We start from the raw sequence: 11,036 nt of genomic DNA, 5'->3' as shown, positions 1-11,036 counted from the left end.
AAATGTACCTATTCGTTTCCACCAATTTTCTTCTTTCAAGTATTTAAAGACGGATATCACTAAGGTCTGGCACCCCTGTTAGCGTGACTAATTTCCTGGTAGCCAGGCTAACTTCTGTTTTGTTCCGTGAACTTGCAGCCCGAAAAGCGATTGGATTCGTCTGCCCACTGCCTGTGGGTCCAGCTGGCGCGCCATCAAGCTGATCTCGCATCCAAATTCTCCTTAAAGAAGGCGCCGGAGTTTCACCAGTGATTTTGAAAAAGTAAGTCAAATATGTTTTTGTCTAAATTTTATGGTTCACCTTTCATATCGTATCATATAGCCCAGGAGTCACCAACGTGCATGGTGCCCGCGGGGCACCAGGGCGCCTCTCAGGGAGCCTCCCACGACCACATGAGGCGCCCACAAGCCTGCTTCTCAGTCAGGTTTTCAGGTAATTATGTGACAACACGAGAAAGAAATGCATTCTGAAATACAAAATGTGATTTGTGGATACCAGCATTTTGTTAATGTTCTGGTATAACAAGCATATTCGTTTTGTTTGGGGTGAAATAAGCTATGAAAAGAAATGTTGCCATTTTCATTTTGTAAAAGTAGCTCTCACAAAAAAAAAAAAATGTTGGTGACCCCTGATATAGCCAATAGCACATTTAAAGATTTACATGTGATCGGTTTCAGTATCGGTATCGGCCCGATTTCACTCATGGATGACCGATATCGGTGTCGGTTTACATCGTTAACCGCTTTAATACATTTTTGTGATGAAAAGCATCACTCTCAGCTTCATCTCCAGTACTACTGCATTCTCCGCGGCGCTCCGTGACAGCGGTGCTGTTTTCTTCAACTACTCTTCGTGCGCCTTTTGTTAACCGAATTTCATTATTAATGTATTATTTTATTGTTATCTGATTTTGTAAAATGTTATGTAACCCTTCAAAGAAAACACAGCATGTTATAAAAGAAAATGTGCTTCTTTTTTATTTAATAAAAAAACACTGCTTGACCAGCAGAGGGCGCCCTCTGCGCGTACACACAACAAATACAATCATCTGTAGGGACATGAAAACACTTAAAAACCCAACCATGTATTTATATACAAAACTATACACAAAACACATGTATAATAAATAATGGAGACAAAAATAGATATCTACACAATGTAAGCATATACATTATATGTTGTTTTCTTCTTTTAAATCACACATAAACAAAAAGCCAAGTAGTCTAACATGTTGCCCATCTGGAATAAATAAAGAAAAGAGAAACATAACATGTCTGCTTTAATGGGCTTGTTTTTTTTTTCCTTTAATTTGTCGATATATGACACATTTTTGAGGGGATTATTGCAGCTAGGCTTTATTACCAGGCGACTAAACGTGCAAAAGCATAACGAGTGGTTAAAAATGGGCATATGGGCAAATATCAGCAAGAAACACATAAAAAAGTAACTTAACCATAAGTCCTGTTCTTAACAAAAACTTAAGTTGAGTTTCCGAGTGCAAAATAATTGTCATTTTGTGTTTTTAAATCTCCGCAAGAACGACGCCTCCTCAATTAGTGCAACCCCAGCAGGACTATGTTAAAATGTCGGTCAGACCAACTTCTCTACAATTTAATGTCCTTTTTTTCATGACTTTTTTTTTTTTTCCAAGGGAGAAATACGGTGGCCTTCAAGGGCATCAAAACTGACATTAAGTTTGAATGTGGCTGTGCAACTGTTAACTTTGGCAAGCACTAGTGGGAAATGTGGCCTTACAGGGTCAAAACGGCTGCGTTTTAAACTGAGTGATGTCGCTCTGCTTATTATGTCAATATTGCGTGTGAAGGGGCCGACAAGTGCTGAAAAGGACTAAATGGTCCGTGACTGTGTTAAACTCTAATCACATGCCAAATTAAAGCTATGTACTGTGAGTGGGGTGGCCTTCAGGGGTTTGCATTTTTAGGCGAAGTGAGTGACTTGGCTTACCCTATCAAAGTGACATTATGTGAAGGGACAGACAAATGTGCAAGGCGACAAATGCCATGTAGTTGACTTTGACGCGCACTAGTGGGAATTTCGCAGGCCTTGGAGGGTCAAAAAGACTGCATAAATACGGTGGCCTTTTGCAAAGTTAGTGACTTGGCTTGGTAAACTGACATTATGTGTGAATTGACAGACAAATATGCCACGTGGTCGAAATACGGTGGCCTTCAGGGTAAAAAAAAGTCAGCTTTTTAAGTCAGGTGAGTGCTTTTGATTTGCTGATGAAATTGATATCGTGTGTGAATGGACCAAGAGGTGTGCAAACAACAAAACGACTGTCTCACATCACATGCCGAAGCTGGCAGTGTCAAAAAAGCTGCGTGGCTTTGCTTTGCTTCTCAAACTGATATTGTGTGTGAATGGACAAACAAATCGCATGTGGTTGTGCAACTGACAAGTTCTAGTGGGTAATTCAGTGGCCTTACAAAGGTCAAAAAGGCTGCGTTTTAAGCCAGGTAGGCGACGTCGCTTTGCTTATTAAATTGACATTGTGTGTGAATGGACCGACAATATGAGCGCTCTGATTGGAGTTTATGGCCTACCCAAAAATGCAATGACACACTTCCAGTGGTTCATGCGTGGGTTCAGAGATGAAAGGTCCTCACTGGACCTTCTCAGCGTCAACTGAGCAGGAATGTCCATCGTCTCCACGTCCCCCGCATCCCTCAGGTGTTGAGGCATGAGTGACAGCAGCGACTCTTAAATTGAGGCAGCGTGCACAGCTCCAACTGTCGAACCTTCTCGCAGTACCTGGTGCTGTCTCTGCACTCTCCGGCTGAAGCAATGAAAGCATCCATGACAGTAATAATACCTCTCCGAAATGTCAATAAAATGTTCTTACCTCTGCCACAGGAGGAGAGATTGCAACGCTGCCAGCTGGGAGGACGAGGCTTCCACATGCACTGATGCTCCCGAGTCAGCCGTCCAGTCGCCTGTTGCGTGCAGACGACCCGGCGTGACTGGAAACCGTGTCGCCCGCAGGTGGCAGTGCACTGCGTCCACGGCCCGACTCGCCACTGGAGAGCGCAGGCATCTGTGGAGCAATTCCGAGTGGAAGTGGGCCTGTATTTAAAGAGCACAAAACACACGTAAAGAGCATGGATGGATGGATGGAAAACACATTAAAAATAAAAAAAAAACATAGGAGGACATTAAGTCGTAAAGATATGATGTTTACTGTTGAAGGCCGCTGCACATCCTGTAGGCCACTTTGGTGCCATTTGTGTCTTGGCAGTAAACACGGCGATGCTGTGCAGCCAAACTGGGACCCACACACTGGCTGTTACACTGGAAAAAAAACATTAAAAATGGCTTTAGGGCAAACACAATTGGATTTAATTTGGAAAATACACAAGAAAAATTTAAACGCAACACTTTTTTTTATTGCTCCCATTTTTTATGAGATGAACTCAAAGATCTAAAACGTTTTCCACATACACAGTATCACCATTTCTCTCAAATATTGTTCACAAATTTGTCTAAATCTGTGATAGTGAGCACTTTTCCTTTGCTGAGGTAATCCATCCCACCTCACAGGTGTGCCATATCAAGGTGCTGATTAGACACCATGATTAGTGCACAGGTGTGCCTAGTGGGCTTTTATTGTGGGCAGTCTAAGGCAGATTTGTGAACAATATTTGAGAGAAGTGGTGATATTGTGTATGTGGAAAAAGTTAATCTTATAAAAAATGGGAGCAAAAACAAGTGTTGCGTTTCTATTTTTGCTGAGTGTAAAAACCCACACATGATAAACTTTTGAAATATACTTCTACAGCTTGATGTTGTGTGTGACAATTGCACAAAATTACCAACCAGCCCACTGTACTCATGAGGCGAGAAGATATGGTGGCCTTTAAAGGTAAAAAAGGCTGCATTTTAGGCCAGGTGGGTGACTTTGCCTACCTTATCCAACAAATACTGTGTGTGAATGGACAAAAAAAAGTGCGCAAGGCAACAAACCAAACAACTGAGTTGCCTTTCAGCATCAAAAAGTGTGCATTTTAATCCGAGTGAGTGACTTTGTTTTGCCTATCCAATTAATATTGTGTCATTTTTATTATTGTATTTATTATGATTATTATTGTGAATGGACTCATACTTATGCAGATGTGCAAACTGACAAACTCCATGCACTTGTAGCCGGGTCCACGATTCTGCGCAACTGTACTGTAATCATACAGGTAAAAAAAAAGAATGCCTTTTAACGCCAAGTGAGTGAATCGCTTTTCCTACCCAACTGACATTGTGTATGAATGGACGTACAGATGCCATGCAGTCCTTGACTAAGATCAACTGGAATCACACGGCAATTCACACACAAAAACTGGCTATTAAGGGTCAAAAAGACCGTTTACTGTTCAAAGTCACCTGAGTGCTTACCCGATCAAAAAGACATTGTGCTTGACTGAACCAGCAAATGCGCAAAAACGACAAACCCGTCCAAGACCATGCTCAACTGTAATCACACACCAATTCCCACGTAGATATGGCAGCCTTTAAGGGTGAATTTGCTTACCCTATTAAACTGACTGCAGGTGAATGGACGGAGGGATGCACGAGGCGACAAGACGCCTTGTGGTTGTGCAACTGTTAGCGTGGCACAACCAAATGGGGGCCTTTAAGGTTCAAATAGTGTTTAAGCCAAGTGTGTGACATTGCTTACACTGCCGAACTGACATCGTGTGTGAATGGACAGACAAATGTGCAAGGTGAGAAATTGTAATTGCACGTCAAGTTGTTTGGTTTACTCCAGCGTTGTCAAACAAGAGCTGGAAATACAGCTCTGACTTTATTCAACAAACCTAAAGTTTCCATGAGAAGAATAAATTGTATATTAATATAGATTATTGAGTATTACCAGTCCCCAGGCGGTTGTGGCCCAGCTGGCGCAGGGCAGAATGTTACATATCCTGGTATCAGGAGGTCTCCGCCCCACACCAAAGCAATGGTGGCCCTCCACGTCCCTCGATCTGTCATCAGGACCCCTCATGCAGCGGACATGTCTGGTCTGGGAACCTCCACCACAGCTGGCCGAACATGGCTCCCAAGGGTCCACACGCCACCTAAATACAGAACACCGTAGTTTCGCGAGGGTTTAAGATAGGGATTTTCAAATAATTTGTTTCCGAGGCGGGGGACACCTTCTCAGTCAAAGATCATCAAAAAGGTCCTCTATGTGACAAGAGCGTGCTGCTGTTTTTAGGGACATACTGCATTAAAGCGGGTTAAAGTCTTCTGCATGGCAGGAGCGCTCGTCTGATTTTAAGCCCATTGCAAAATCACAAGTCAAACAGCATCAATATCAGAGGCTCTTAACCTTTTTCACCTCAGGGCCCGACTTTTCCAGTACAGGGGGGGCCAGGGTCCGTTCATTTATTAACACTGAATTGGTAATCTTAATCTTGATTTGATTCTAAAAGAACAGGGCTCAAGTCAAGCTGATTAACCCAAAAATAAATACTAATCTACGGTAATTTACTGCCACAAAAAGGGGGGACTCCTAAAAGATAAAAAAAGATGTGATAAATGCAATTATGGGGTGATAAATAAATTTAAAATGATAATAAATTCATTGATAATGTGTTTTCTTAAATAAATAAAGTGCCATGAAAATACAGCCTTACAATCTGCAAATTAGTTTAAAACTTTCTTCAGCAGTTTTCATTTATGCACATAAGAGTCAGACCTTGCTCATATAATATATGAGTAATGAACAATAACAGTCACCACCCCATGTTATTGCAACAACTTCAAAACAACAACAAACATATCCACATCTGCTCCAGACATGCGCTTGTATTCTTCTGCTTGTTTGAGCTTGTAATGCCTATTTTTTTTCTTCTTTGGTACATTGCGCCTTTTGCTCTATTTGTCCCATTTTTTTATATATTTTTTTATGTTATTACTACATTGTGCCACGGCCTCAAATGGCACCCGGGCTGTACTTCGGACACCCCTGCTTTTATGGCAACAGAGCTTTTTGGTTCGTGTCATAAGAAATGTGTGATACTATCTCATGTTTTTAAACCTTATTTAACAACACAACATGGTTAATGACAAAGGGTGTTGGTTTCATTTCAAGCAGTAGAGGCTCGAGGCGTGCCTTTTCACACGGGCAAGCGATTTAAAAAAATAAACATTCACGATGATGCCTGCGAGCGCTGATTGTAAAGATAATGTACACGGAGCAGCTCACGTGATTAGGCAGCCTGGAAATGACAAGGCCGTCTCTCGCCATGACACGTAACAGACTTAACTTGTTTGTAATGGATTTGGGTAAACAGCCTACTTCGTACTATAACAACCTGTTGGTGTTGTAACATTGATGTTCTGACTTGTGGTGTCCGTGAATGCACCTCGCTGAGAATGTTATTGGTGGATGAGAGAAGAAAAGACGTGTGCGCGACCTGAGCTGCATACCGTGTTGGAACTCATCACTACTGTTGGTGTTAATAAAACTTAAACAGAGCATCAGTCTCTGTGTGACTAGTAGGACCCTACAGTATTTTGCAGCACGCACATCAAATAGGTGAATGGGACATTGGTGAGAGGCTGACAAAACCGTCTTTAATCATCTTAATTTTACTTTTTAAATGCTGCTCGCATTGACGGACAACACGGAATGCACATGCAGCACTGCAGCAGCAGCAGAGGTGATCGCTAATCTCTGTTTGTTTTGAGGCATTGACTGAATTGAAGTGAATTTATCACTTGCAAGGAGTGGCAGCTGCAAAAGGAGCGCTCTGACAGCTCAAGAGCGTGTGACTCCCCTAATGTGTAGATTGCCGTGGCAACTCAAAACTGAAAGTACAAATGCGTACCTAGCGAGCGACGAAACACACAAGCGTAATTAAGGGTCAAAATGTGTGCCGAGTACAAAATGATTACATGTTGGCAGGTCTGCAACTGAGCGCCTCGCGGCTCTGATGGCCCACAGGTGCAAAACATATTTTTTTGGCGGCCCTCTAAGTTAATCACTGCTCTATATGACAGGAGTGCTCTGCTGCTTTTAGGAATCTGTTGCAAAAACGCCAGTTGCTCCCAAGTTTTGAACTGAACTTGCGGGTGGTCTGATTTCATTCGTGGGCTGGTTTTGGCCTGCAGGGTGGTGCCAGTTGAATAGTTTTGCTTTAAGAGAACGAAAAGCACCAACCTGAGGAGGCAGTCTTGTCCACTGCACAGAGACTGGTTGCTCCTATCAGAGCAAACTCCTTGGACACAGATTCTTCCTTTGTTTCCTGAAAAATACAAAGAATAAAAAAAATAGTTCTTCCCTTGAGAGCCTCCTTATCCTTTTTTCACTCAGATTAAGCAGCCCGGCAGCCTATCTTCTTTGAAAACTTCCCTTCAGAGCCGTCTAATTGTTGTCGTATGGGTAAGAAAAGTGCCAGAACGTAAGAACGTAAGTGGTGGCGGACGAGGCTTTGATGGCGATCCAGAGAGGTCATGCTTGGAGGAGAGAGCGGAACTCTGAGGGGACCACACATTCCGCATTGCTGACTGAGCCAGACCAGCCACTGCACTGCAATGACTTCCCAGAATCTCCAAGCCGACAAAACTGGACCAAAATTGCTTGTTACTGGGGTTGTACCAGCAAAAGTACTGTTTTGTTACAGTTGATACTTGATTTTGACAGCCTGGGAACTTACCCGAATCTTTTTGGCCTAGGAAAAATGTGCCTTGGAGAAAACAGGCCTCTGCAGCAAAGTAGAGACTGTGGCATATACTGTAATACTGGATACAATAATACAGCAACAGGGTAAGCTAACGTTAGCATATGTGTTGTGTTTATTTGTTTTTGTTTATCCCAGAGGAGACAGGAAGGCAGTGAGGAAATGGGCTGTCACAGCAAAGTGGAGACTGAAGTATAATGCTGTACAGCAACAAGGGAAGCTAACGTGACATCTGTGTTTATTTTTGTTATTTATTCGACAGGAGACTGTGGGCATCATGAAAAGGATAGTTTAGAGTCCGATAAGTATACCAAAGACGTACAGTAGGATATGGTTCTTACCTGTAACCTGCAACCAAGATGAGAGCAACGAGGACCCGAGGCGGTTCCTGGCAGTGCAGGTGTAGAGTCCCTCGTCCGCCCGGTTTGGAGACTGGATTCTAAGCGAGCCAGTTGGCAACAGGTCTATTCTGCAAAGACCAGATCTCTGCTCAATCCAATCATTGTGCTACTTTTTGCTAAATGTCACCTTAATCATCCATACCTGCTGTTGTAGTGCAGCTGTTTTCCGTTTTTTGTCCAACTTAGGAAAGGTTCCGGGTACCCGAGAGTCTCACACTTCATTTCCAAAGTGGCAACAGGCTTTCGGAGCAAGACAGGTGATCCTACGTGGACTACAACATTGGAAGAGGACACCATTCCGACTTTCCTGGATCTCTGAATGATGACGGGGATTCTGGATCTGGTTGAGTGTGGTTTTCGAAGGAGGGGCACCTGCGGACTTGCCGGATGGTGTAGAGTGGACTCATTGGTTTCATAGTGGAACAGCTGACTGACCAACTGACCAATGAGTTGCTCCCCTTGTTGTCGTCTCAGGTTGTCCTCTAGCTTCTGGCTATCGAGAATGAGAACGTTTGGAATGGAAAAATCGTCTTCAGAGGCAGATTTGACTTGGAGCAAATGCTCTACAAAACGCTCATATGGGTTTGTGTCCTCTGTAATGGATGTCTTTTGCTTGTTGCCAATGATCTGCAGGACTAAATGTTCCTTAGCTTGGCCTGCTACACATGTATACGTGCCGGCGTCAGATACTCCTATTTGCTGGATCTTCACTAATCCCACAGAGGTAACAAACAGGTGCGGGAGACTCAGCATAGGCTTCCCTTCCTTCAACCATTGAATGTTTCCCTTACGGATGTGGCGGGTAGGACAACGAAGGAGGACAGTGGTCCAAGGGAGTAGATAGGCGCTACCACCCACTACCAAATGGACCTTTTTGCTCTTCCTCCATTGAATATAGACATTCCTCTGGGCCAGTATGGTGGGGCCGGGTTTCAAGGAATCTGTGAACAAAGATTTTGGTTATTGTCAACACAGTTTTTGAAAAATGAGGCGTAAAGAGCCGTCACTTACTCTTGCAGAGCCTAAGAGAACAAGGTCGGACCCTGCTGGGTCGCGCTAGAGAGGAGCAGTTGTTTGAATCGATGGTCTGATGTCGTCCATCCTCGCCTTGTTTCCTGCAGACAGCTTCCAGCCTTTGGATACCATTTCCACAGGTCACTGAACACTAGACAAGGACATAAATAGTAATGTATTTTAAAAAAACGGCCACTGCAGCAATGTGAATACTTTGGAGTACTAATACAGCACAGCAAAGGGTAAGCAGATGTTAGAATGTGTGCTTACTTCTGTTATTTCTTCCAGAGAAGAATGAGGGCAGAAAGAAAACAGACCGCGGCAGCCAAGTGGAGACTGTATAGACTATATCTCGACTAATACTATACAGCAGCTGTAAGCTAACATGAGCATGAGTGCATTTTTTCTATGTATTTGAGAGGAGACTGAAGGCATCGAGAAAACGTGCTACTGCAGCAAAGTGGAGACTGTGGACGAGTCCTGCACAGGAAAATGGGGAGCTAATGGGAGCTAAGCATGTTATTGTTTGAGCAGAGATTGAGGACCGCAAGAAATCGGGCTGCTGCAGCACAGCGGAGACCGCTGATGGCTAAAACTGCCTAGTAATAGTGTAAGCTAGTGGCCGCATGTTATTATTTGAGAGGAGATTGAGGACAGTGACAAAACGGTCCACTGCAGCAAGGTGGAGACTGCAGATGACTAACACTGCCTAGCAACAGGGTAAGCTAACGTTAGCATTTGCGTTTATTTTGTTATTTATCCAAGAGGAGATTGAGGGCAGCAACAAAATGGGCCACTCCAGCAAAGTGGAGACTGGAGAGTATAAAAATAAACTCATGTCAACATTAGTTACTCTGTCTCTCTGTATTAGTTATTTATTTGAGAGCAACAAGAAAATGGGACGCTGCGGCCGAGACTGTAAACATCTTGAGCAACTATAAATAATACCTTGCAGTGCTAATAGTGAGTAGAGCCATGTCAAGCCGTGCAGGAACCATGCAGTGGAAAAGGGACATTACTGGGCTATGATATGTAGACAAAGCCTACCTGGGACCAGCTAGTGACCCACTGAGGTGGACACTGCTGCTTAGTACATGTCCTCTGCTTGGCTGGGCTCTTGGAAGGACAAAATGTGTCGGGCACCTCCAGGATGCTACCATCTGCCAAACGCTGTTTGCACTGAACCAGCCTCCTCTGAAGTCCATTACCACAGCTACCAGAGCACTGGCCCCAGTCCTGTGCTTCCCACATGGGAGGGCAGTCAAAGCGGTTGCAGGCTTGGACGGGGTTTGGTTTGGGATCGTAGCAGTCGTCATTCCTCACAATCTCAGTAATGTTGCTGTCCCGTGAGGGCTGGTGAGTACACGCCACAGTGCGGGACATCAGGCCAACACCGCAGGAAGCGGAACATGAGCTCCACTGCCCTGTTTCCCACCTATGAAGACCAAATGTTGACATAGAAAGATAGGAATAAGGCCCATAAAGTCAAGTTCAGTGATGAAGCCGACCCCCGACCAATTGCAACAGAGTAGCCATGTTTGGGGGAGGAGGCTGTCAAATACGAGAGTTTTGGCCAAGAGAAGAAGAATGCAGATTTAATCACATAACTTGAGATTTATTGAGTATTTTATTAAAGGAAACTTACTATAATGCCCCACTGGGATCCAACATAATTCTAAAAGCCCCTGAAATGAGCAGGATGGGGCCCCTTTAAAACTTTTTAACACCAAATTTGTCACGGGTGACAGGATTTTCAATGCTATTTTAAAAATAGTACCAGTCGAAAAACCCTCTGGAGCCTTCAAATCTTAAGTGGCATCTAGAAACCAACAACCAAAATGACCGCCAGCTAAATTTCTTAATGATCATTTAGATATCATTTATTTATATAAGGTTTCACCTTGTTCAACTGTAAGTGGATTTAAT

At 43.6% G+C, this 11,036-nt stretch overlaps 1 protein-coding gene across 3 annotated transcripts in view; it reads right to left on the bottom strand.

Annotated features, from left to right (window-relative positions):
• Positions 1-975: 975 nt before the first annotated feature.
• adamtsl3 (ADAMTS-like 3) overlaps positions 976-11,036 on the bottom strand; it is an 80,301-nt gene continuing 70,240 nt past the window's right edge. For all 3 annotated transcript variants that reach the window (XM_054753345.1, XM_054753346.1, XM_054753347.1), the window contains exons 17-25: positions 10,158-10,545; positions 9,108-9,261; positions 8,239-9,037; positions 8,037-8,164; positions 7,176-7,260; positions 4,881-5,085; positions 3,201-3,310; positions 2,865-3,085; positions 976-2,798 (exon numbers count right to left, since the gene is read on the bottom strand). In XM_054753345.1, coding sequence (XP_054609320.1) covers positions 2,689-2,798; positions 2,865-3,085; positions 3,201-3,310; positions 4,881-5,085; positions 7,176-7,260; positions 8,037-8,164; positions 8,239-9,037; positions 9,108-9,261; positions 10,158-10,545 — 2,200 coding nt within the window. In that variant the 3' untranslated portion in view covers positions 976-2,688. The remainder of the gene's footprint in view (positions 2,799-2,864; positions 3,086-3,200; positions 3,311-4,880; positions 5,086-7,175; positions 7,261-8,036; positions 8,165-8,238; positions 9,038-9,107; positions 9,262-10,157; positions 10,546-11,036) is intronic.

This window comes from Dunckerocampus dactyliophorus, chromosome 15 (assembly GCF_027744805.1).
Source record: "Dunckerocampus dactyliophorus isolate RoL2022-P2 chromosome 15, RoL_Ddac_1.1, whole genome shotgun sequence".
Lineage (NCBI taxonomy): Eukaryota > Metazoa > Chordata > Actinopteri > Syngnathiformes > Syngnathidae > Dunckerocampus > Dunckerocampus dactyliophorus.
Note: the sequence above shows the minus strand (reverse complement) of the source record. Positions and strands in the feature narration are given on the sequence as shown.